This window comes from Haliotis rubra, unplaced genomic scaffold (assembly GCF_003918875.1).
Source record: "Haliotis rubra isolate DU_JTF1 unplaced genomic scaffold, ASM391887v1 Scf14, whole genome shotgun sequence".
NCBI classification, from domain to species: Eukaryota; Metazoa; Mollusca; class Gastropoda; order Lepetellida; family Haliotidae; genus Haliotis; species Haliotis rubra.
In genome coordinates this window covers 3,252,854-3,279,846 of record NW_025765336.1, presented here as the reverse complement: position 1 = coordinate 3,279,846, position 26,993 = coordinate 3,252,854, and the positions used below count along the sequence as shown (strand labels likewise).

Below are 26,993 nucleotides of genomic sequence, written 5' to 3'. Positions count from 1 at the left end.
GCATCGAATTTGGAAATTTCCTCCACATGTCTACCATAAAACTTTTTGAAAGCTTTACTGAGGGCCTGAATGTTGTACCATTCGACCAAACAACTTCTGAACAAGAGTGTCATGACGCTCTTTGAAATCCCGATAAAAAGAGCACGCTAGATTGTACCTCAACAGTTGTGAATTGTAAACACCAAAGGCTGGAGCTGTTGGAATATTGCTTGACATGAAGGGGAAGTTGACTATTGAAAGTTGACATCATCCCTTTTGTCATACGGCTTTGTGGAGAGCTTTTTGTCACTCTGAATCGTTATGCGTAGATCTAAATATGAAACAGTGTATGTGGTCTCACTTATCTCCTTAATTTCAATTTGGGTACATCAGTGGAGGGCAATTTGCGATTTGAAGCTTATTGAACGATATTAAATCATCGATGTACTGGAAGCTTAAGTTAAACCTCTTGGCTTAAAAGTCATATGCATAAAAAAACAGATCCGCAAGGAGGGGTGCTCATGAATATACCTACTTCTGAGCGAAATGTTTTACCCAAAATTTCAATCAGCATTTCACATATTGTTTTCTCGGTAAGCTTCAAATGACATTTGCTTTCATTTTTGACAAATTTTCCTGAACCTCTGAAGATAGATATGTAGGTATATCTTTGTTCACCACGTGTGTTTACAAAAGCCCCACGAATCAAGGAATGAATTATTTCCTTAAGTTTGTTATCTGGGATAGTGGTATACAAGTTTGAAACATCAAATGCTTTGACAGAACGGAACTCGGTCCGATTCTGAGAGTGTAGAAATGTAAGCAAATCCTTTGAGTTCTTGAGAATCCACATAGTATTAATTCCGCTTGTCTCAAAATGGTTCTGTGAATATCGAGAAAGTCCTTTGTGATAGTATTAAGGATTATGAGACAGGGATTTGGTGGTACATTTGCTGGAACCAGCAATGAATCTCTCCTTGTAGGGAGAGATAATCGATAGCCAGTTGAACTTGGCCTTTTTTTCTCTGTTTCACATTATTGTTTTTTAATAAACTCAACAAAAGCAACACCACAAATTCATGTCAAAGGAATTTCAGCTCACACTTCTATCTAGTATGTACTGCCAGGTGCAAGGAGCATCGGGTATAATCTTATGTAGTTATATACTATACTGTCTTACATTTTCAATACATATGGGCGCTCTTCCTGCTTGCTTTCGTGAAACTGCGCATTTTTAAGAAATAAGTCTTCACCAGCTCACTTGCTTTTGTATACTCTTGACTCACCAGTGTCTTGTTGATGCCACCATACACCAGGGATGGTTTGGTCTTGACCAGGAAGTTGTTACTTCTGTCCAGCTGCATCCTGAAGCCTGCGGTCACATAGGCGTGGGCGTTCTGGAAGAAATGAGTGGAGTAACTGTTCTTCTCCAGCATGTTTGGTTTTGTTTAACGCCGCACTCAGCAATATTCCAGCAATATAGCGGTGGTATGTAAATAATCGAGTCTGGACCAGGCAGTCTAGTGAGCAACATCATGAACATCTATCTACGTCACTGGGATACGATGACACATGTGTGGGCGTTATGGAAGATAACTGTCCTTCTCCTCAAATGTTTGCTTGTTTCTTTGTTTCTTTGTTTGTTGTTAACTAAACCAGCCATATGGCGTTCTGTAAATAACGAAGGCTGAACCCGACAGTTCAGTGATCAACAACATGAGCACCAATCTTGGCAATAGGGATACGATGACATATGTCAACCAAGTCAAACCTGACCACCTGTTAGTCCCCTCTTATGACAAGTATGGGTTGATGAAGACAAATTCGAAAACGGATCTTCACGGTTCCATCTACAATGTAATGTCCGTGTATGAACTGTGCCTATCTTGTGGTACCTGATGTCTTGGGGTAATCTTGAAGGTCTTCACATAGACGTCTCCAGATGGGAATGTTGGAAGTGTGACAGACAGGATGACCTTGCCCTTCATATCTAGCTTCAAGAAGTCCATGAGGCTGTATGACTTCTCTGTGCCATCACTTGATCCTGCAAACAATATATAATAATAAACTCTTCGCAGGGCATTCATAAGTGATGCACATAAAACGGGGAACTTTGTGAATGTCAACTCCTGTTCAATGAGGTGAGGTGAGGTGAAATTGGGTTTAACGTCGTGTTTGAGAATATTTCGCTCATATGACGACGTGCATGCGTGTGTATATGTATGTGCGGCTGCTTGTACTAGCCCAGACTGAAGCTGGTTTTATAGTGCTAGCCCACTGAGATACCATGCCGCAGTGAAGCATGAATACCCCACTCAGACACATTATACTGACTCCGAGCCGACCAGTCCTTGTTGTACCCATTAATACCGAGCGCCAGGCAGGGACCAACAAGTACCATATTTTAACGTCTTTTGGTATGACGCGGTCGGGGATCGAACCCGCGACCTTCCGCTCTCCGGGTGGATGCTCTAACCACTACACCACGGAGGCGGTTTGTACAATGAGGAGTAAATGGAGCATATTGTCATTTCTACCCAAATGTTTATGATACTGACCGAGCACCATCAAGAACCACATGCTTGATATCATATTGAAAAAAAGAAGAAGATTAATCTTACTTTGTTTTTGACTATTTTGCACCCTAATCATTGCATACCAAACCTTCGTTGAAGTGCATGATGCAACCAGCGAATGACATAATGTTATATCCCTTTTAAATGTTACTATTTCCATTGGGATCAAAGATGTTAGGGGGCGGTGGGGTAGCCTAGTGGTTAAAGCGTTGGCTCGACACGCCGAAGACCCGGGTTCGAATCCCCACATGGGTACAATGTGTGAAGCCCATTTCTGGTGTTCCCCGCCGTGATGTTACTGGAATATTGCTAAAAGCGGCGTAAAACCAAACTCAGTCAGTCAGTCAGTCAAAGATGTGAGCTTGTTCAACATCTGTAAATAGTAAACAGAAGTGACGCAACAGATATTTAGATTATCATAGTAAATAATGACTATGTTAGAAACCTTGTGGAATGATCCAGTCAAAACCATGATTGGTCAAAAGTGTGTGATCCTATGATATTTTCCTGTTTGAATATTGTATATTCATAACGCCTACCGATGAACAGAGTTGCCCCGACTGTCTCTAACATGGTGAAGACATCAGACGGGAACTCAGTGTGGAGGTTCTTCAGCATCAGATTCCCTGCCCAGCTGCCCAACTGAAACAGGTGAAGTGTTCAGATAGTAACTTCCTGCCAACTGATGAAATGTTCATCTAGTTACTCATATTTCGGTAAGCCAATATCTTTCTGTGTCTTCTATATTGGACCAAACTAAGAAATTGCTCAGCTATACGTTTGTGTACTTGTCAGTCAATCTAAAGTGACGAAACTATGAAAATGTTCCCGTCCCTGCAACGAAGTGACAAAAGTTACTGTTTTATATAATCCATATGTTCTATAGTACATATGCATATCGTTTAAACTGGAATACCAGAGATTTGATTTGTTAATTTGTGGTTCCATGTTATAAATTTCTGTTGAGTGTTAGGATAGAGTGTATTATGATTTACAGGTACATTTCTAGAACTGTTTACTTCCTTTGATTTGGAAAAGATATTCTGATAAGGTATATATTCTGATATTGCATGCGATAAAGTTTGAACCATTCCGAATTATTGGATCCGATGAAATAGTTCGACTAATACATAGCACATTATCGTTAACAAACGTTCGACCTCAACCATTTATAAAGGAGTTCCAATTATCATAGTAAAATGTACATAAAAACTCGAGTTTGGGGGTTTTCAGTCATTGAGCTACACACACAGACAGTGATGCCATATATTGTTGTCTTACATTTCTCACTCAGATGTTACCAATGTAGGCCACGTGGCTGGCGAAGTCGCGGAAGTACGACAAAGCAGGGTTGGTGCTGTTTTTCTCAAAGACTTCCATCATGTTGGTCAGAGTGATGCTAGGTCCAAACATCACTTTGGAGGAGTCAATCTGTGGAATACAAAACAACAACAGTTGCATATGTGGTACTCCATGAGTGGGCTATGCAGGGTGTGTTTGTGAATTAACTGGGGAAAGTTCCAGTTTGGGTTATTTTGAAAACAAATCCGTTATGCTTTGGATTACTACTGCGTGTCAAGCATACCATTAAACCTGTGTACACTCAACTCACGGAAATGCTGTAAAACTCTTGGATTCCACGCAGGTCAATGAGGACATTATACATCCACGGTCCAATTTCTTTATATACACCTGGAAGAAATCAATGAGCAATACTTCATTCTGATGGATGAGAGACGTGTGTTCCAGTCATTGTCAGTCAAAGATACGACAGATCTGAGTCAAAAGAGTAGCAGTTAAGAGTTTTTGACACCCTAATATGTGATGATAGTCTTTATTATGTGGTTAGTGCTTCAGCATATAATAAAATACCCATCATAGTCGAATCATAATGTTGAAAGTAGTCTCTTTGACGTAATGGGCTTTCTTAAAGTACACGTTTGTCATCGGTCACAACTGTTTACCGAATCCAGAATTTTCAAACACGAGTTTCTGCGTTTCCTTAAAACACACGTTTGTCATCGGTCACAATTGTTTACCGAATCCTGAATTCCCAAACACGAGTTTCTGCGTTTCCTTAAAATACACGCTTGTTATTGGTCACAATTGTTTACCGAATCCTGAATTCCCAAAACACGAGTTTCTGCGTTTCCTTAAAATACACGCTTGTCATCGGTCACAATTGTTTACCGAATCCTGAATTCCCAAACATGAGTTTCTGCGTTTCCTTAAAATACACGCTTGTTATTGGTCGCAATTGTTTACCGAATCCAGAATTCCCGAACACGAACCTGTAGTTGTCTCCCTGGTGTCGACCGAGGAGGGCGTAGAGCTGCTGCCTGGTGGTGGGTTTGTACCACTGTGACCCCTGCAGTACAATGTGGAGGGGGACCTGCTCCGGGTCAGTCTGTCTCTCAGATGAACAGCGTCCTGTGCAGGTCTTCCCGGTTTTGCTGCATATCTTCTTGTCCAGTTCCTAGAAAAAAACAGTAGATGGAGGTAATGAGTAAATGTTCAATGTCAAAAGATGAAATGAATAATCATAAAATATGTATAACTTTGCAGATAACACTTATTGATCCTTAAATACATTTTTTATGCTTGTAATTTTGAAGGACAAAAATCATTGAGGAGGGCACAGAGAACATAAGCCGCCGGGATCAAGTGTGTAGACTCAGGCACAAAGGTACTTAATACATGTATATCTTCCAGACAACTTGTAACTTCCATGTGATACTTGCATTGATTGCTCGCTTCACGTGTCTAATGTATGAGAAAATGTTAAGATTTGTAGTTTGTCAACTATTCCGTTCTCATGCCACCAACACAGTAGACATATCGAGCAGTTTCAGACGTCTTTATTTCGAATTGCCAGAACAATGCCAGAAGAAGTCCTTATTCACCTCAATGTCAATAGCACCGCCAGGCAGGGTTGGTGGGGCGTCTGAGGCAAAGGACTTCATAGCGTCCAGAATCGGGGATACCCTGAAAAGAGAGGAACGTTTATAGTTTTGAACATTTTGGTATGACAAGAACTCCCTAAAACGTATTTACCTTTATATGGTTACTTTTTGTGTCAAAAATGTTGTCTGTACAGAGAATGGACATAGTGATTTTATAAGTGTACCTTGTATGCTTGTCAGCAGATCAAAGATTTACACGACCAAGTTGTAGACTCCGTGGATTATTCAAATATGTTTTGTACAATTTTCTCACAAATTTGAGTACAAACATATATATATTCTAAAACAGATACACAACGTCCGCATGACATCACATACAATATACTGAAATCTTTACTTCGTATGACCAAGTCTGGTTAGCAACAACTTTGACCCTTTGGATGAGGACGGCGAGGTGGGTATATAATGTTATATAGTTTAAACATGTTGTTTGTCAAACAGGTATTTTATCCCATACTGTACCATATCGTGAATTAGCTGATATATTCTTGCATGGCTTTAAATGTCATAATTAATAGATAGTTGTGCTTCGTCATCGAAGAATGTATCCAAGCCTCTTTTCATGTATGTGTCGTTAGTCATATATATTAGGCGACATGTTACAAGCATACCACAAAAAAGATTCACCAGTTGAAGAAGACAAGGCAAGCAAAAAAGGTAAGTTTTGAAGGTGCACTTTAATTTTGACTTGCCAGGTTTAAAACATCACACTGACCTGTACATCGGCAAATAGTTGCATCATAGTTATTTTCCACTTGTTGCATTGTGGGGTTGGGTGTTCTCTTCAGGAGGCTGAAATGTTTATAGTATTTAAGAATGACGTTTTGACGTAAATCTGTATATTGTTTTTCGATATTTCTCATATTAACCATCAACATATATTCTGCATGCACGCATACTGAAAACATTGCAAGACACGTTCATCAATGAAGCTGTATGATCCACTGTAACGAATCTGTAATCATACACAGGAGACGTATATTCATGTTGTCAGTTTCAGACTATAGATCAAACGGGGGTAACATTAGGGCGTCAAATATTTAGGTTACCATTTAATATATCACGTCAGGGCTTGTTTGCAGTATTAAGATAAATTGATCATGTCAGTCTCAGAATACTTTTGTTGTCATGTTCCATGTCATCAATACAAGAACTCAAGCATGATGTTATATAAGCAGCAGGTGCAACTTGTTTTGTCAGGTGAAGCCAGGTTATTACCTCAGGTTTCATTTCCTTGCACCAAGCCCTTGTTTAACATGTTTAGTGAATGTGTTGGATTTAACGCCATATCATCAAGAATAGGGCCCGGTATTGGCAAAGGAATTGTATTGCAATATATTGCGATTCAGGTACCCGTATGGCGATATATTGGGAACTTAAGTGCTTGACAGTGAGTGACACGAATTGTGCATTTCGATCCTATGTTCTGTATTATAAGTCCCTGTACATATATGTTATGGTTCTGATAACAGCAATCTTAGAATGTGTTGCATAGTCAGGATTCTATTTTCTATACTTTATAGTATTACACTAGGCCGTGTTGTCACTGAATAACGAAGGAAAACATTTGTTGTGAATGAAATCTGTGTAGATTTTAATTTAAACAATACAGATAATCACACAGACGTCATGACTGACTGAGTTTGGTTTTACGCCGCTTTTAGCAATATTCCAGCAACATCACGGCGGGGGGACACCAGAAATGGGCTTCACACATTGTACCCATGTGGGGATTCGAACCCGGGTCTTCGGCGTGACGAGCCAACGCTTTAACCCTTAGGCTACCCCACCGCCCCCCACAGACGTCATTTATGTTCTTCACTTAATATAGCGGTTCTCAGAAAAAAAATAAAAATTACGTTGAAAAGCGCATTGCGATAAACCGGTATACCGGTTATATCGCGCAGTCCTAGTTTACAGTAAATTCCCACCTGAATTTCCATGAAGCTTTGTGAGCCCAAATGTAACAGACCCGAATGTGGCTCTGTGTACGCTTTGTGAGGACTGTTGATTGTACTTTTGAAAACATAAGTATGTCCATGTTTCACTGAGTACGCAGCGCTATAGCAAGAAATCGAAAGAGTTGTTAATCTTACCCATACATATTCATAACCATGGCTGGACTACAGAAGCCACACTGAGAGCCATTGTACTGTGCCAGACGGTCTTGTATCGGGTGTAGGCCATCCCTGGGGTTGCCCAGACCCTCGATGGTTGTCACTTGCATGCCGTCACACGTGTACAGGGGAACCAGACACTAAAGGAAGTAAATCGCCTTACAGTTTCCTGTGTATATTCAACAAACATACCGACCGCCTCTGTGGTGTAGTGGTTAGAGCGTCCGCCCGGAGAGAGGAAGGTCGCGGGTTCGATCCCCGACCGCGTCATACCATAAGACGTTAAAATATGGTACTTGTTGGTCCCTGCCTGGCGCTCGGTATTAATGGGTACAACAAGGACTGGTCGGCTCGGAGTCAGTATAATGTGTCTGAGTGGGGTATTCATGCTTCACTGCGGCATGGTATCTCAGTGGGCTAGCGCTTTAAAACCAGCTTAAGTCAGGGCTAGTACAAGCAGCCGCACATACACATACACACGCATGCACGTCGTCATATGAGCGAAATATTCTCAAGCACGACGTTAAACCCAATTTCACCTCACCTCAACAAACATACCACCAATGAGATCTAATTGATATTGAACTTAGAGATGTCATTTCACAATTTACACCTTTCATGCCATTAATGTTATTATCGAACTGCGAATAACTAAACATTTGGCGTAGGTGCCAACAGTACCATCAGTGTGACCATCATTGACATTTTAGCGCAGTCCAGAGAGACCATCGTGAACAAAGTACAAAGTATTGTACATTAGATTCTTACCGAGTTGACTGTGTAGGTCTGCACGGCCTTTGTGATGGGATCATACAGTGTGGTAGTGACGAGGCACACGCCACACCCTCCCTCTATACACATGGCCTTGGTGCCATAGGACACGCCATGGGACCTCATGAACTCATTCAGGGACAGGGCTGCAGCATACTCGTTGCCAACTGAAAGTATTATCCAAACACATATACACTGAAAGTATTTTCTTTATAACTAGAAATAAATTTGATCACAACTTGACATAACCGTAGTGGTATACTGGTGGAAATTCTAATAACATATTGTGTAGTTGTGAAAACCTTTTTATTAAAACACGCCTAAATTCATTAATCAAATATTCTGGTGCCCCCCGCCGTGATGTTGCTGGAATATTGCTAAAAGCGGCGTAAAACCAAACTCAGTCAGACAGTCATTAATCAAATGACATTAAATTTGCACAAAACAATTGTCATAGTTCAGTCTTGTTTAAGAAATGATGACACGTGAACAAAAAGATCTCCCAAATGTACCTGTGAATGAAATTCCATTGATAGAGAAGGTGACCGATGATTTGAGAAAACCTGTGACCTTGAACTTAAAGAAGTGGCCACAGTTTTCACAGGTAGAAGCATAGACTCCATCCTTCAGCTCTCCCTTCTTTGGGGCGTGGCTGTGGAGGAAGTTGTCTAAGTAAGAACTGGTTATAAATAAAAATTTAATCAATACGACCAAACTATTTCGTCAGACTCATTAATGTGTGTTCATTATTTTGAAACTTGTATTGAAAATTAGTACTTGATCTTTGAGGCTTAAGGCATGGAGCCTCGATAAAACACCAAATACAATAATTTTTCCAAAATGAAGGCAAACGTCATCTAAAGTATATTTTGAAACATGTGAAAATCTTAATTTTCTACATTAAGATCCGATCTTGCTGATCTATTTCTTTATGCATAAGAGCCAGAATGTTTGCAAAATAGGAAAATTGGAAACAAACAAAGATTTTTGGCAATAAGTGAAGTTTTAGGTGCATTTATATCGATGATCTGATATGGTTTAATAACGACCAAATAGACTATTCGCTACCACTGATGTACCCATCCGAGCTAGAAATATCTCATCTTCATAGACAGGAATAACGATTCAGGGTGACAAAACCTCCATATAACTGTGTGACAAAACGGGATGACATTCAAATTCTAAATAGTATGGACACATTCTCCAAGACAGATATAAACGTAGTTTACAATTTGCATTGTACATGAGCAGAACTGTGAGAACAGTATAGTTTCACAAATGTCTTTGCATTGCATATATGTTCTTTATATGTTGATATCTCCATTTCTTTTGAGGCACAAGGAACATGGTTTCTTTTCGCTTCATGTTGAGTGACACTAGTCGTTTGTGACTTCACTTCAAGACTTTAATGGGCACACTCTCCTCACAAAGGATTTGGCGTCATACAACTGTAATGTTCTTTGACCAAGGTTACAATATATGGGGCCTCAGATAAACTTTCAACAGTTCAATGTTGTACAGGTGCAGACCATTGCGAAATTTATCAGTGGCAAACAATTCCATAAAATTGATCTTCAGTAACCCATGCTTGTCGTAAGAAGCTACTAACGGGATCGGGTGGTCAGGTTCGTTGGACTTGGTTGACACGTCATCGGTTCCCAATTGTGCAGATTGATGCTCATGCTGTTGATCACTGGATTGTCTGGTCCAGACCGCCGCCATATAGCTGGAATATTGCTGAATAACACTAAACTCACTCTATTTTTATCGAAACATGTAAAGAATTGTATCTGCGGGACTCTGCAAACAAACATATTTTGTTACTCCAGATGCATTGAACCATATATCTTATATAGTCTCCCTGATTGAACACTGGTTAAAGATTGCACTGACTGTGAAAGAAAACAAATCGATATTCAGTTTTTGAATACTTAATTGTATTTATGTATTCTGTGTGGAAATGCATCCCATTGAAGCTGTGCTGGTATCGTGCACTGATGAAGTGCTTGTTAACTACAGGAAAAAACATTATCTGTGTGACTGTCATTGCAGTGTCAAACATTCCAGTATTTATTTTAACATCCACTTTCATGACATTGTTTCAGAACACTGGGTTTGATAGGTTTGTGTAATGTTCATGTATACAATTCCATGTCTGTTAATGTAAATACTACAAACAAGGCAAAAATGCTAGGATTGAAGCAACAAGACATGTATCCTAATCTCAAAGCTGCAGCAGGAATGTAGTTGTGAGAATATTCTTGACAATATTTAACAGTTATCTCAGAAATTCCATATTTTGTGAAGGATTTTGCAATAATAGTAATATATTATTTGCTTATGAGTATTTTTCAAGGGGATTGTATCATAGTGTTGTTGTTTTTTCGTTTGATGTTGAGATTCACAATCTATACATTGTCTTTCATCACTGGCTGATCACATCATCAGATGAGTTGTACACATTATTATGTTCCAAATGTTGATAAAAGTGTGAAGAAACTGGAGATATTTGTTGTAGTTTTCAGACTCTTGGATGAATATCATTATGGGTTCAAGAACTTCAATCTTTCCAGGTTTGTACCATACCAGCACATTCCCAGGTGCACAGCCCTTCTGAGTTAATGGGTAATGCAGATTCCTGGAGTGTTGGGGAGCCTTTATAATTCTCTGGAAAGTTGTTGGTGGGTTTGAATATGAGAAGTCCCATTGACTGTCTGGGCTGTGTGAAGAGGGGGCAAGGGTACGATCACAAGCCTGACTAAGCCAGGGCCACCCGACTGCATTATATTCTTTAATATGTAAACAACAGTCAAACAATAGAGCCAAACACCATCAGTCAAGTCAAGTGTGAGGACATGGTTTGATTAGAGTGGAGGCGCTTCATGAGGACATTTTATGGTGCACATTTATTCTCTTATGAATCATTTCAAATAATGCTCTTGATGAAAACAGGGCATTCCACAGATATCTAAAAAGAGCCCAGGATGGGGAACAGAATCAATGCAGATTTTATTACGGTTCTGTAGGTACAGAAATATGTGTCAACCAAGCAAACTGCCACATGAAATCAGCACAGACTCAGTTTTTCATTTGATTAAAACCGACATATAGAACACAGACAGTAGAACCATGCCACATTTGGCTGGCTGGTCGACAGCAAATCATTTTATTACATCAATCAAATCAAATCACGGGCCTATGAGTACAAAAACACCTCAGCGGTGCAGACATGAAATAAAATGATAACAATGAAAGCATGTATAATATATACAATCTTAATATGACAAAATTGATTTCCTTTTTTCGAATGCATAAAACAGATATTTAGCAGTATTCAAGGAAATGTCTTCATTTTTGGATGATAACAACGAATTGAATTTTAGTATATTGGGGAAAACATAGAATTGCGACAACAGATATTTTATTACATAATTAAGTGGTATTGCACAAAAGCGAAAACTGCATTCTATCCAAAACAATAAACGACAACGTTAATATATGCATATTTCACCAAATACATTTGATCAGCCAACCTGAGCATCAGATGTCCAACCTTCTGTGAAGAAAACTCGCGAGCTGTTCAAAACACTTGAGTTACGCGCTGACAGCGTTCAAAACTGACATTTTATGAACAAGTGACTTTATTTCACTCGGTTGGCGGCGTTCAATACCTGTGCTTATGCTTATTGACACAGTAAATTGTTGAATATTTCTCAATCTCGCTTCCATTTTCTCCAGGCCCGCCATGTTTGTTTTTCTTATGTATATTCGTGCGTCGGCGCCGAGTTTTGTCGATTACGTTCAGACCAAAAGAATCATTTTATTGATATTATAACAGGTATTCATCTTATTCAGACAATGAAAAAACATGTGTGCCTGAACGAAGAAGTGAACACTCATTAGTTTACTGTCAGAGAATTTGGATTTCGTAAATCAAATTTTCTGGGATTAATAATGTTGAAATTTAATTAAACAAAATTGGAAACATATACTAAATAGAGTATTACAAGTGTTCATCATATTTCACTAGTCACAGTAAATATCTTAACTTGTACATCACGTCACTTGTGAACATATCACGTCTTTCATGCCTCGCAATGCCAGATCAATCATATTTATAAATCACATATTAATGTCCTCCATGCCTTAGCCCGTACGGGGCGATGGGGTAGCCTAGTGGTTAAAGCGTTGGCTCCTCACACCGAAGGCCCGGGTTCGATTCCTCACATGGTACAATGTGTGAAGCCCATTTCTGGTGTCCCCCGCCGTGTGGTTGCTGGAATATTGCTTAAAGCGGCGAAACCACTCACTCACTTAACCCGTACATCTGAGTTTGAAACAAAATTATTTGTTCCCCATTTGAAATGTGTTAGATCATGTCCGTGGCAACGAATGCAGGTAGTAAGGGAGACTATGTTTATCGGATTTCCAAGCTTGTTGATAAAGATGATTAAAGTGCAAATACCCAGATGTAACTTCGCTCATAATGTCAAACACTAGATTCTTTCTAGCAAGGTAGGGGATTAGGGTAGCATAGTGGTCAGAGCGCTCGCTCGTCACGCCGAAGACCCGGGTTCTATTCCCCACATGGGTACAATGTGAGGCCCATTTCTGGTGTTCGCCCGCCATGATTTTGCTTGAATCTTGCTAAAAGCTGCGTAAAACTAACTCACTCACTCTGGGCATGATCCATAAATTTTAGCCCGCCTGTATATACTGCTGTATTTAATAACAAGCAAATAAAATAAACTGTATTGGTTTAAATGGTTAAGTAATAATTGACTTTATATGTAATGGTTATACAGTTTGTGATTCTTCATTCTTGGTCATTAATTTTTATATATTATTATTTTGTTCTGTCATACCTCATGGATGTCATACCTCATGGATGTCATACCTCGTGTAATGTCATACATCGTCATAGACAATCACATACTACATATATAAAGTGTCATTCACTGAAGGAAAGCCAATAGCAAACACAAACTGTTGGCGACAAGTGTCATTTTAACACTGCATATTTCCTTAATTCCTTAGGTGTGATTACTCCTTCTCAACATGGTCGAAATGAGTCATGGCGACCTATGTCCCATACACCAACTGGGAGGTGTCGAGCTGACAGGCTGTCTGAATCACCTCCACTGTTGCTGGGCCGTCTACAATAGATGGACATATATTTAGTTTTCATTTGGTGTAATTTATGCGATAAACTTGCTATCATGTATTTAAATTGTGCCATGCTTTAATGAAATGTATGCGTGCCCTTTTTGTGTTTTAACTATTGCCTTAACCTTCCCTAGAGGTGTTTCTCGGTGTGAAGCCGTTTCTATAAACCATGGCTACTCACTCACTCACTGACACGCTCACTCACACAAACACTTGCTGGCTCGATCACATACTCACTCACAAATTCGCTCACTCACTCACATGTCATCAGTACTATGTTGAACTGCTTATCAATGCCAACATATAAACAATGATCATACCGAGACGGAAAAACGTGTCCTGCGTGATTTCCTTTCTGGCAGCCTCGATGGCGTGTTTCACAGCAAACAAAGCTGATACAGACATACACAGGGGTGGCTCGCCCACAGCTGAAACACAACATTTGTCTTTGAAATACCTCGAGATAATACTGGACTTCAACAACAAAAATGTAACGTACCCTTTTTATTTTACCTAACACATATTCATGAAGTTTGTTGGTTGTTGTTTATAGAGATTATTAACCGAGTGTGTTTCCGTATCATTAATATCATGTGTTAGGAATAAAAATTGTAGTATGCGAGCCTTTACGCAAGCCTAATCTCTTTATCATATAATGTCGTTCTTAAAATAAATATAAATAAGGCAAATCGTATTTATATGAAGAGAATCGAGCATTCGGGCAAGAATACTTAGTGGTACATCAAGGTGAAGGTCTTTCATGACAGCATATGGTTGTGACTAGCAGCTAACATAGTGCAAACATAGCTCTTGCTTTAGATAAGTCATGTTTGTGCACAAACTCGCCCACGCATTGGTAAACCCCCTGTAAACTCGCCACGACGTCATCAATGAAATGTTAACATGTTAGGCACTCTCCTACCCAGAGTTCCGTGCGGCAAGCCAGCATAGTATCTCTGCCAACGGCCAGAAAAATGTGACGATTCGTCACATCTTGCAATGTCCATTCAATATAATGTACAGATTTCTTTTACTATTTTATTTTTGACGAGTGTACACATCTAACTAAACATCTTTAATAGAATTGTTTAGTTTCACTGAGAATATCTAAAAACATGTGACACTTTTTCGATTTGCGTAGCGATCCTTTGTTTACATAGATTGTACGGCTCCACGTGCTGTCATCGAAGCTGATGGAGAGCAAACGATGCAGCCAGTTTGATATCTAAATATGTACTGTCATAGACCTTACTGTCGCAGTTGTGGAAGAATATATATGTAACAAAGTAAAACGTTATGAAGAGAGCGCCGAAAAGCTTTCGTGAGTCCAGTCTCTTATTATTATGAATATGCGCGTTTGTTTACAAACAAGAGAAAAGTCCGGTCACGTGATATGCAAATTAGCCTGTGGCAGTGATGTTATATTAGTCATCGCTATGCCGGAGTGTGCATTTTAGGATTTGCATGGCGTGTATGGAGTTTTGTGAAAGTAGTTCGTGTAATGACCTAATTTGCATATTTATCAGATTTGGACACCAAGTTTATCAGATTGCTTTATTGCACCGATAACAACCTCCGTTACATGATAAAACGCCGTAGAATGGTATATTGCTATGTGACGGCGGTGTGTACATATTCTACTCTGACAGGCAATCAAGTGATTGACATCATGAGCATCGATCTACGCGGGTGGGATACGATGACGTGTGTCAACCAAGTCAACGAGCCTGATCACCTGACCGCGCAGGTCTCCTTTCACAAGCATTGGTTGCTGAAGATCAATTCTAACCAGGATCTTCATGGTTAATTCAATTAGACCTCGCTATATGATAACGTTATTAACATAAATGCCCTTCTTGTCAAGACCGCCTCTGTGGTGTAGTGGTTAGAGCGTCCGCCCGGAGAGCGGAAGGTCGCGGGTTCGATCCCCGACCGCGTCATACCAAAAGACGTTAAAATATGGTACGTGTTGGTCCCTGCCTGGCGCTCGGCATTAATGGGTAAAACAAGGACTGGTCGGCCCGGAGTCAGTATAATGTGTCTGAGTGGGGTATTCATGCTTCACTGCGGCATGGTATCTCAGTGGGCTAGCACTATAAAACCAACTTAACTCTGGGCTAGTACAAGAAGCCACACATACACATACACACGCATGCACGTCGTCATATGAGCGAAATATTCTCAAGCCCGACGTTAAACCCAATATCACCTCACCTCACCTTCTTGTCAAGGAGGCCTTCAACCCAGCAATACAACATATTAGTGGTTTACAGCTTCTAATCAGTTATTTGGAGACTAGTAACAGACGATTACTATTTAATTCCAATAACAGCAGACCTCGAAGGATTTAAAACAAATGAGAGTTATCTCCCCTAGACTTGTGACTACAGTATATGAAGTATCAACATATCAAGTTGCCATGGTGACTGTTGTTACCTTTTGCTCTTAGGACTCCACGTGGGTTTGGAGCATTCTTCAAGAACTGGATACGGAAGTCGATTGGAATGTCCTTGCCCATTGGAGGTTTGTATTCCTGTACAGACGGAACAACAGTGTATCTTTACCGTAGATCTATGCATGTATATAGTTACTGGTCTAATATTGTCCACTAAGATTCAAGAGTATATATTTTACAAATTCAATAAAATGACATATCACAGTGGCCATACCGGTTTTCGAACATTGTCATGGATGCATTCCTTTATTTCCTGTAAGTTCTGAAGTTCCCTTATCCGTTAGGAAGATATAACTCCTACATGAAATGGGATATGTCTTTCGTGATACCCATGCGGTGTCATTTCACCTCTAATGACGACCAGGACGGCTTCTTCAAAACATCTTCAGTAGCTTTGCACATTTGGTTTGTGAATATCTTTATTGCAATTTCAATACAATGATACAATATCTTCAATACAGTAAACCCATTACATTTTGTGAATTTACTGAAATGTTTTCATTTGTGATAATATATATAAAAGTATTGATTACCTTAAGCACCTTGACCAAAAGTCTCTTGTTCAGATAATTTTCGTTGTTTATCCACATTATACTTTGGGACCAGATAACTTGATGAAAAGGTTTAGACATATAGGACCTCTAGGTAAAACGTTGACGTTCTGTTGGTCTTGTACGTATAACTTGGGTTAAGTACACTTTGCGTGGCTTTTTTGTTTGTTTTGTGGCTTGTCACTCACCCAAGTTCCATCAGTCAGGGCGGTACCAGTCTTGGGGTCATATATCATCTCTTCGTTCAAAAAGTAGCCCAATCCCATCACAAATCCTCCTTCAACTTGGCCGATGTCAACATCTGGGTTAATGCTGAGAAAACAGGTAAACAAATATATTTAGAAATGGGGTATTCATCTGGTACAAAACATGTCTCTGGGTCATCAGTGAATATCCTTTCAGTCAATGCCAAACAAAAATGTATTTTCAGCTGGTCAGTGGTCAATAATGACACGCTTGTTTCCCTCCTGCAATGCCAATAACACGCCCTCCTCAAGAAAACACTGTCACATACACGCATCACATCTCGCTCCTCTCTCACATCTCAACAGACTTATAACAGCATTCCTCCGCGTCTATTGGCTTCTCCTATCACCACCACACCAACATCTTTCCCGACACGATGACATCTCATCTACTCTGCTTAGCAACAGATGAGTCAAACTTCAGTTACCTTTCTCCACAGGAGGTCCTCTCTGTTCTTCTTTACTTTCGCAGGAGTCATATAGTATTATCCACTCTGTCGGTCTTACCTCTCTCCACAGTCATACAGTAGGTCCACTCTGTTGGTCTTACCTCCCTCCACAGTCATACAGGATGTCCACTCTGTTGGTCTTACCTCTCTCCACAGTCATACAGTAGGTCCACTCTGTCGGTCTTACCTCTCTCCACAGTCATAGAGTAGAGCCACTCTGTTGGTCTTACATCTCTCCACAGTCATACAGGATGTCCACTCTGTTGGTCTTACCTGTCTCCACAGTCATACAGTAGGTCAACTCTGTTGGTCTTACCTCTCTCCACAGTCATACAGTAGGTCAACTCTGTTGGTCTTACCTGTCTCCACAGTCATACAGTAGGTCAGCTCTGTTGGTCTTACCTCTCTCCACAGTCATAGAGTAGGGCCACTCTGTTGGTCTTACATCTCTCCACAGTCATACAGGATGTCCACTCTGTTGGTCTTACCTCTCTCCACAGTCATACAGTATGTCCACTCTGTTTGTCTTACCTCTCTCCACAGTCATACAGTAGGGCCAGTCTGTTGGTCTTACCTGTTTCCACAGTCATACAGTAGGTCCACTCTGTTGGTCTTACCTCTCTCCACAGTCATACAGTATGTCCACTCTAGTGGTCTTACCTCTCTCCATAGTCATACAGTAGGGCCACTCTGTTGGTCTTACCTCTCTCCATAGTCATACAGGGTGTCCTCTCTGTTGGTCTTACCTCTCTCCACAGTCATACAGTAGGTCAACTCTGTTGGTCTTACCTGTCTCCACAGTCATACAGGATGTCCACTCTGTTGGTCTTACCTCTCTCCATAGTCATACAGTAGGCCAACTCTGTCGGGCTTACCTCTCTCCACAGTCATACAGTAGGTCCACTCTGTTGGCCTTACCTCTGCCCACAGTCATACAGTAGGTCCACTCTGTCGGTCTTACCTCTCTCCACAGTCATACAGCAGGTCCACTGTGTTTGTCTCACCTCTCTCCACAGTCATACAGCAGGTCCACTGTGTTTGTCTCACCTCTCTCCACAGTCATACAGTAGGTCCACTCTGTCGGTCTTACCTCTCTCCACAGTCATACTGTATTATCCACTGTTGGTCTTACCTCTCTCCACAGTCATACAGTAGGTCCACTCTGTTGATCTGGTTCTCCCCGGTCAAGATGTCCACCTCAACTTCAGTACACGTGGCACCGTAAATGTTGTAGTTACTGAAGTCCCCTGTTGGATATGTTCTGAAAATGACGACATCGATGTAAAGTATCTAGGAATGATTAGATTTACCTAACAGATCATGGGGCAGTAAGATGGCCCAGTGGTTAAAATCTTACCTCATTGAATCCAAGTTTTACGTTCAATTTCCGATACTGCTAAGATGTGCATATCGTCAGTCAACCCTCACTAATGATTGGAACCTTTCAGCCAAACTAAACCCCAGTAAAACACTCTCCATGTGTCCTCCCTGCAAAAACAAACATTGCTATCTTTGCAGGTGTCGTTCAAGCCTGCTACCGTGCGTGTCCAACCTTGACCTAGTCGACTGAACGACACCTCTTGCTCTGAAACTACGAAGCATGTGGATGAAACCTTTTGAACTGGCAGCCTTTACGTCACGAACGGCTTCGAACGTTCCAGATTTGATGGATGATGTTGACGCAAACGTTTCGCTCACGCCACAAATCCTCAACGGTTTTGGGGTACAGTCACATTGACCACTACGACGGTACGTCTAAGCTTTATGTCTGCGGTATACTTACGAGCTTCTAGCTGACAAGTCCACTCCTTGGGCGTAGCACTGAGCTACCAGCTGCTGCCAGGTGGGGTTCGACATCTTGGCCTTGACCGGGGCCATCCGGGTCTTCAGTTGCTGACAGCACTGCACGACTCCCTTTAACAAGACATTTGCACTCCCGTTAAAGAAACGTTTCATGAGACATTTCTGCTCAAGTGCATTGTACGATTCCGAATCTGTTATCATAATAAGTGTCAAATATGAATACGCAATCCAATTTGGAAAGTGGTCAACTGTAACACGTTATATTTGGTATTGCACTTTTTTCAGTAAAGCACAGATTTTAGAGCTTTTGTTGAGTTGAGTCCCATCCAGGATTCCAACCCATACCCTCAATCAGGCACGTCATCGCCAGCACACAAAGTCAGCCATCTAACTCACTCAGCCACCACGGCTTCAGAACAGTGTAAAATGGTGATATTACGAAGGGTTCGCAAAACCACACCCTCAGTCAGGCACCTAATCGCCAGCACACAAAGTCAGCCATCTAACCCACTGAGCCATCAAGGCTTCCAAATAGTGCCAAATAGTGATAGTACGAGGTTTCGAGAAAAGGTGACCACATGCCAGACACATCATCACTATTTGTTTTTGATGGTTTTTTAATTTATTTACTGATTTGAAGAAACATATAAAGTGGCAAACCCACCTGACACGAAAACGGACTGATAATTTATAAATGGTCTATGATGGACAACTCACCAGAGCGTTAACATCGGACGCGCGGCTGCCTCCAGTAATGAACGAATCTGAGTTGGTAAAGGTGGTCGTTGGTTTGACCTTGATCGTGTCGATAGGGATACCAAGCTCAAAGGCGCATACTTGCATCATCTGCAGAAGAGAAGATATTAGTGATGATCATTGTTATTATAAAAATGCTCATTTTTTATTGTGCTTTCTCAGTGCCACTTATCATATTGAAAGCGCAGATGTTTGCATTTTCTTCGACCAACAGTTTTATGTTATGTGAATATTATTATATACGATGATGATTTTGTGTGCGATGTTTCCATGCTAGATATACTCAATGTGCATGAAATATTTTGTTATACTATGCATTGAATCTTTCCGTAATTTTTAATTTTTATTTAGGGAGAAACTGCTCTGCCGCCATTAAGCTGTTTGTAAATATTACAGCTGACTAGACAAATTCTACGGGCATCGCAGTGCATGAACAACACTATTTTCGTTTTTAAAGCATACCAAAAATGCACTTATGAGGTACATGTTTTCTTAATTGATAAAATGATGACGATGATGATTTTTTATGCTAGAAATGCACGCATGAGACATTGTCCTTAATTGAACAACCTTTATGTTTAATCCCTGCCCGAGTTCTACACCGCCGACAGAGACTGCCACGGATCCATCACCGTGGTAGATGGTGACGTAGACGTTGAAGATGTCTTTCGCGTAGTCCATGTTCCAGCGCAGTGGCATCACTTCAATGCCCTTCTTCTTCCATCTGTTGGCCTACAAGTGATAGAGCAACAGCACAGAGCTCTAATTTCATATATTTGGATATTTGGATATTTTCTTTCTTACTTTAAGTTATACAACTATATTTGCCGATATTCAAAGCAAAGCCGTTTTTATACTGCATATTTTTACGAACATTAAGAACACAAAATTGTTGATCTTACAACCTCAAAAAGAAATGTTCATTTTTAGATCATCCTCGATAATCTCAAGGATATACATTCCGATAAATCTCTATCGGAACGTATACCCTGGAGATTATCGAGGATGGTTTTATATGTGCTGCTGGATAAAACCACCTTAGCACTAAGGTTATCGTACCACCACACCTTAACATAGACTTCCAACAGACTTAGCACTAATGTTGTATTGTACTAAGGCAGCTTGTGAAAAGCGCCTGTTCTTTAAAGTATGTAAGTCAAAGGATGCTTGGGATCTTATTTACCCACGAACTCAATACCAGATGTAGGTGGACATCATGTGACCATCTGAACCATCATTTTCTAATCAGGAGATTTTGACAGACAAACCAAGCTCTGACCATGCTAAATTTTTAAGTCTTGTAGTAGCCAACGCCGTTATGTCTGAAGTATGTGCTAAAGAATGTTATGTACTGAAATTACACTTAATTCTCGGGTACTGGTTTTTCAGTTTTGTCGAGTTATGTTATGAAGTTAATTTGATATTTTAATCTTGTTTCAATGTAAAATAAAATAAAGATGTTTGCACCTGATTGAATGCAGCGATTTGCTTCTTTCTTGCTGTGACATCGGCTGACGTCTCAAGCTGGGCGACAATATCCTTGATGTTGCAGTACTTCAGAACCAGTCCAAAGGCCGATTTCTGAGGAACAAAAATAAAAATGAGACTAATTGCCAAAACTTGTCTCTGTGAACCCGTGAAGACCCGGGTTAGAATTCATCTTTAACAACCCATGCTTGTCGTAAATGGCGACGACGGGATCGGGTGATCAGGTTCGCTGACTTGGTTGACACACGTCATCGTATCCCAATTGCGTAGATCTATGCTTATGATGTTGATTACTGGATTGTCTGGTCCAGGCTCGATTATTTACATCACGCCACCGTATAGCTGGAATATTGTTGAGTGCAGAGCTTCACAACGCCCATCCAACTCTATTCTCTATGACTGACTGACTGACTGAGTTTAGTTTTACGCCGCTTTTAGCAATATTCCAGCAATATCACGGCGGGGGACACCAGAAATGGGCTTAACACATTGTGCCCATGTGGGGAATCGAACCCGGGTCTTCGGCGTGACGAGCCAACGCTTTAACCATTAGGCTACCCCACCGCCCCTATTCTCTATGAGCTAGTACAGTAAGGTTTTTGATTGTTTGCTCCAGCAAAATGGTCTGTGAGGTGAGGTGAGGTGAGGTGAAATTGGGTTTAACGTTGTGCTTGAGAATATTTCGCTCATATGACGACGTGCATGCGTGTGTGTGTGTATGTGCGGCTGCTTGTACTAGCCCAGACTGAAGCTGGTTTTATAGTGCTAGCCCACTGAGATACCATGCCGCAGTGAAGCATGAATACCCCACTGAGACACATTATACTGACTCCGAGCCGACCAGTACTTGCTGTACCCATTAATGCCGAGCGCCAGGCAGGGACCAACAAGTACCATATTTTAACGTCTTTTGGTATGGCGCAGTCGGGGATCGAACCCGCGACCTTCCGCTCTCCCAATATGGTCTGTAAATAATGGAGCCAGGACCAGACAATCCTGTGATCAACATCATGAGTCAAGTATTAGTTACCATGCGTTCGTCTTACCATTTGATCTTCCTTCTCCAGATGTTTCGTTTTAGCTCTCTCTTCACCACTAGCACGAGCATCTATCTACGCGACTGGGATAGTATGACATAATAATAACGTGTCCATTTATATAGCGCCAAACTCCACACTAGGTATGCTCATAGCGCTAACAATCAAGGTACAGCACATTATTACCCCGGATAACCCAAGCTGCCTGTTAGGCGCTAGAAGGTTATAGTCATATGACTTTTTCCACCGGGTACCCATTTTCCTGCTGGGTGAACAGAGACAATTTTGAACAAACTCACTTGCCTAAGGTGAGACCACATGTGTCACATGTGCTTCGTTGTGGGGCAGGACTCAAGTCCTAGAAACTCTCAGGAGTCAAGCTGACATGTGTCAACGAAGACAGCGAGCCTGACCACCTTCCCGTTAGTCGCCTCTTACGGCAAGCATGGGTTGCTGAAGACCCAACCAGGATCTTCACGGATGGAAAGCAAATGCTTGTGTAGATGATGGCAGTGTTTGCACTTAACCTTGAAAACTGCAGACCCTTAGGACCCTGGGCCCCGTTCCTCAAAGCGATCGTAGCGTCTACGACTGTCGTAAGTCTACGTTAAAGTATAGGAGTTACGATCATCTTAGCGCTACGACTGTCGTAAGCCTATGTTTAAGTATGGGAGTTACGATCATCTTAGCGCTATGACTGTCGTAAGTCTATGTTAAAAGTATGGGAGTTACGATCATCTTAGCGCTACGACTGTCGTAAGTCTATGTTAAAGTACGAGAGTTACGATCATCTTAGCGCTACGACTGTCGTAAGTCTATGTTAAAGTATGGGAGCTACGATCATCTTAGCGCTACGATCGCTTTGTGGAACGGGGCCCAGAACCATAAAAGGTTGTGGGTCCGGATCAGAATGTGTAGGCCCTATAATTTAATAATAATAATAATACTCTTAGTTATTCGGGATAAAAAAGCTGTCGGTCATAAGGACCTGCAGAAAACAATAGCTGTGGGTCCGAGTGGTTTTCAGTCGGCTTCGGGCCTAAGGACCGACGTTAATTTCGAAAGCTGGATGATGGGAAGTGTTGTCTAAAATTAACTCACTTGGCCTTTGGTGAATAGGTTTATCTTCCTGAACTCCAACGGATCCATGTTCAATTCCTTGGCGACGTGATCCATCATCGCTTCCATGATGAATATGCAAGGTAGGGTTCCTGGAAGAAGACAAGTCAACTAGTCAACAAGTATAAACTTCCTTCTGAATAATTACTCAAAATACTAGCCAAAACATGACGTGAAGATCATGGTTATAGTCATACTGATCAACGGAGATTTTAAAATCTTTGTATTCTGAGTTTGTTATGTTTTTCCTTTTATTGTCTTCAAAGCATTGGATTTGGGTGGTTGGTTTGTTGTTTAATGCCGCACTCTGCAGCATTCCATCTATATGGCGGTGGTGTGTAAATAATCGAGTCCGGACCAGACAATCTAGTGATCAACAGTATGGTCATCCATCTACGAAATTGGGATACGATGACATGTGTCAAACATATCCCGGAAGTCACTATTTACTACAAGCATGGGCTACTGAAGACCAATTCTAACCCGAATAGAAAAGAATAGGATCGACTCAATGGGCAAGAAATATATTCGCAAACCCAATGTTCGTCAGATTGGACGTTTCACAATATATTTACAGTAGAAACATTACTGATGATGTGTGAAAGGTACTTGCAAGATCGTGGGTATCACCAAATTATCGTTCAACCCCCGTTTGTCTGCCTTTTTTAAAATGGAGAGGTGTTTTTATGACGAAAGTATTGGAGCAATCAGGAAATCTGTGTCTTGGACTTGATTAATATACTCTTACACCCGTATTGCCATGGGCAATACAGTTCATGAAATGAATTGCTGAAACAAAGTCTCGCCAGATCGATTATATTTTTCTGCTTTATCAATGCACATGTTATAGGATGGGAGTACCACCTGGCTTCTCAGTGAAGATTCGGTTTGAATCGATCTTCAACTGCCCATGCTTGTTGTGAGATGCGAGTGCGGTGATGAACAAGCAAACAAACAAACAAATAAACTACCTGGCGATCTGCAGAATGTGTTTGCTGGGAGATTTGTCTTCAGGGCTACTGGCTTGAAATCCCATGCTGGACAGTAGTAGGCTGAAAAAATGGAAATATTCATGAAGATACCCTATACCCAGCAGAGGGGCGGTGGGGGTAGCCTAATGGTTAAAGCGTCCGCTCGTCACGCTGAAGATCCGGGTTCGATTCCCCACATGGGTACAATGTGTGAAGCCCGTTTCTGGTGTCCCCCGCCGTGATATTGCTGGAATATTGTTAAAAGCGGTGTAAAACCTTACTCACTAGTGGTGGTCCGATGAATTGAAATAATCGAAGATTGGTCGCAGTGACTAAGCGACTAAGCAATCGATCATGTTTTCTCATAATCGAACACAAACAATTCTGGAACACTTGTTTTCATAAACAATATTTTTCAAAAGGTTGGTTTTGTCTGTTACATTTCATAAGCACTACAAGCTCGTTTCAAGTCATGATTGAATTTATCTTAGAGACTCCAAGAAATTTATGTTCCTGACATACTAGTCATCCTTTAAAGATGTGAAATTTTGCCAAAAAAACCATAAAAACTACATGTTTTTTCCATATTTTTATGTGCATTAACAAATTTCATTAATGACGCTAACCAATTATTTTCGATGATTGATCGGTTGTAATAAACCAATCATCAATTTTGAGATTTCAACCAATTTCCAACACCATTACTCACTATTGTTGCAGATAATAGAGAGACTAATCGGAACAGAAGCAGTTACCATTGCAATGTGTCTGATCATGCCAGTCATCCCACGTTTTGAGTTAAAAATGAGTTAAAGTAAAAAAATCATCCAAAAGAATATTATATCTTCATTTTAAAAGTTTCTATAGTTATTTTTACATATTTGTATATCTGAAACCTTTTACAATCCAAATGAAATAACACTATTTCTTGAAGTGTTTTGGTAGTGTTCCTGTATTACCATTGTCCATGAAGTCGGGAAATCCCGCAAGTGAACAGTCATTGGGTGTTGCTCCACAGTCAGCATTGGTCGTCAGTTGGATGCCATTCAGTTTTCCATCATTGTTGACCCCGACCTGGTTACAGAGAAACTTAACTGAGTGATATTCCAGAAACAATATGAGTAGGTGAGTGATGAGACATGGTTACAGAGAAACATGACTGAGTGATATTACAGAAACAATATGAGGAAGTCAGTGATGAGACATGGTTAAAAAGGAACATCAAAGTGATGGGATCTGGCAACAGAGGAACTTCACTAAGTAATGAGATGTGGTTACCTAGGAACATCACAGAGTAATGAGATGTGGTTACAGAGGAAAATCACAGAGTAATGAGATATGGTTACAGAGGAACATCACAGAGTAATGAGATGTGGTTACAGGGGAACATCACAGAGTAATGAGATATGGTTACAGAGGAACATCACAGAGTAATGAGATGTGGTTACAGGGGAACATCACAGAGTAATGAGATATGGTTACACAGGAACATCACAGAGTAATGAGATGTGGTTACAGAGGAAAATCACAGAGTAAAGAGATGTGGTTACAGAGGAAAATCACAGAGTAATGAGATATGGTTACAGAGGAACATCACAGAGTAATGAGATGTGGTTACAGAGGAACATCACAGAGTAATGAGATGTGGTTACAGAGGAACATCACAGAGTAATGAGATATGGTTACACAGGAACATCACAGAGTAATGAGATATGGTTACAGAGGAACATCACAGAGTAATGAGATGTAGTTACAGAGGAACATCACAGAGTAATGAGTAGTGGTTACAGAGGAACATCACAGAGTAATGAGATATGGTTACACAGGAACATCACAGAGCAATGAGATATGGTTACAGAGGAACATCACAGAGTCAAGAGATATGGTTACAGAGGAACATCACAGAGTAATGAGATGTGGTTACAGAGGAACTTCACTAAGTAATGAGATGTGGTTACAGAGGAAAATCACAGAGTAATGAGATGTGGTTACAGAGGAACTTCAAAGAGTAATGAGATGTGGTTACAGAGGAACATCACAGAGTAATGAGATGTGGTTACAGAGGAACATCACAGAGTAATGAGATGTGGTTACAGAGGAACATCACAGAGTAATGAGATATGGTTACAGAGGAACATCACAGAGTAATGAGATGTGGTTACAGGGGAACATCACAGAGTAATGAGATATGGTTACACAGGAACGTCACAGAGTAATGAGATGTAGTTACAGAGGAAAATCACAGAGTAAAGAGATGTGATTACAGAGGAAAATCACAGAGTAATGAGATATGGTTACAGAGGAACATCACAGAGTAATGAGATGTGGTAACAGAGGAACATCACAGAGTAATGAGATGTGGTTACAGAGGAACATCACAGAGTAATGAGATATGGTTACAGAGGAACTTCAAAGAGTAATGAGATATGGTTACAGAGGAACATCACAGAGTAATGAGATGTGGTTACAGAGGAACATCACAGAGTAATGAGATATGGTTACAGAGGAACTTCACAGAGTGATGAGATATGGTTACAGAGGAACATC

At 40.7% G+C, this 26,993-nt stretch overlaps 2 protein-coding genes across 2 annotated transcripts in view; both read right to left on the bottom strand.

Annotated features, from left to right (window-relative positions):
• Positions 1-13,482, bottom strand: part of LOC124268798 (xanthine dehydrogenase-like) — a 32,339-nt gene extending 18,857 nt beyond the window's left edge. Inside the window, 12 exon segments of the mRNA XM_046703820.1 lie at positions 1,241-1,376; positions 1,875-2,023; positions 3,095-3,197; positions 3,870-3,986; positions 4,168-4,247; positions 4,821-5,031; positions 5,459-5,540; positions 6,230-6,310; positions 7,615-7,775; positions 8,404-8,573; positions 8,919-9,058; positions 13,454-13,482. Of these exon segments, the coding sequence (XP_046559776.1) occupies positions 1,241-1,376; positions 1,875-2,023; positions 3,095-3,197; positions 3,870-3,986; positions 4,168-4,247; positions 4,821-5,031; positions 5,459-5,540; positions 6,230-6,310; positions 7,615-7,775; positions 8,404-8,573; positions 8,919-9,058; positions 13,454-13,482 (1,459 nt within the window).
• The window catches only part of LOC124268796 (indole-3-acetaldehyde oxidase-like), a 43,233-nt gene continuing 29,451 nt past the window's right edge, over positions 13,212-26,993 (bottom strand). Inside the window, exons 23-34 of the mRNA XM_046703819.1 lie at positions 25,406-25,520; positions 24,447-24,527; positions 23,458-23,567; positions 21,299-21,412; positions 20,402-20,563; positions 19,793-19,921; positions 19,056-19,186; positions 18,405-18,533; positions 16,767-16,890; positions 16,009-16,105; positions 13,893-14,000; positions 13,212-13,562 (exon numbers count right to left, since the gene is read on the bottom strand). Coding sequence (XP_046559775.1) covers positions 13,489-13,562; positions 13,893-14,000; positions 16,009-16,105; positions 16,767-16,890; positions 18,405-18,533; positions 19,056-19,186; positions 19,793-19,921; positions 20,402-20,563; positions 21,299-21,412; positions 23,458-23,567; positions 24,447-24,527; positions 25,406-25,520 — 1,374 coding nt within the window. The 3' untranslated portion in view covers positions 13,212-13,488. The remainder of the gene's footprint in view (positions 13,563-13,892; positions 14,001-16,008; positions 16,106-16,766; positions 16,891-18,404; positions 18,534-19,055; positions 19,187-19,792; positions 19,922-20,401; positions 20,564-21,298; positions 21,413-23,457; positions 23,568-24,446; positions 24,528-25,405; positions 25,521-26,993) is intronic.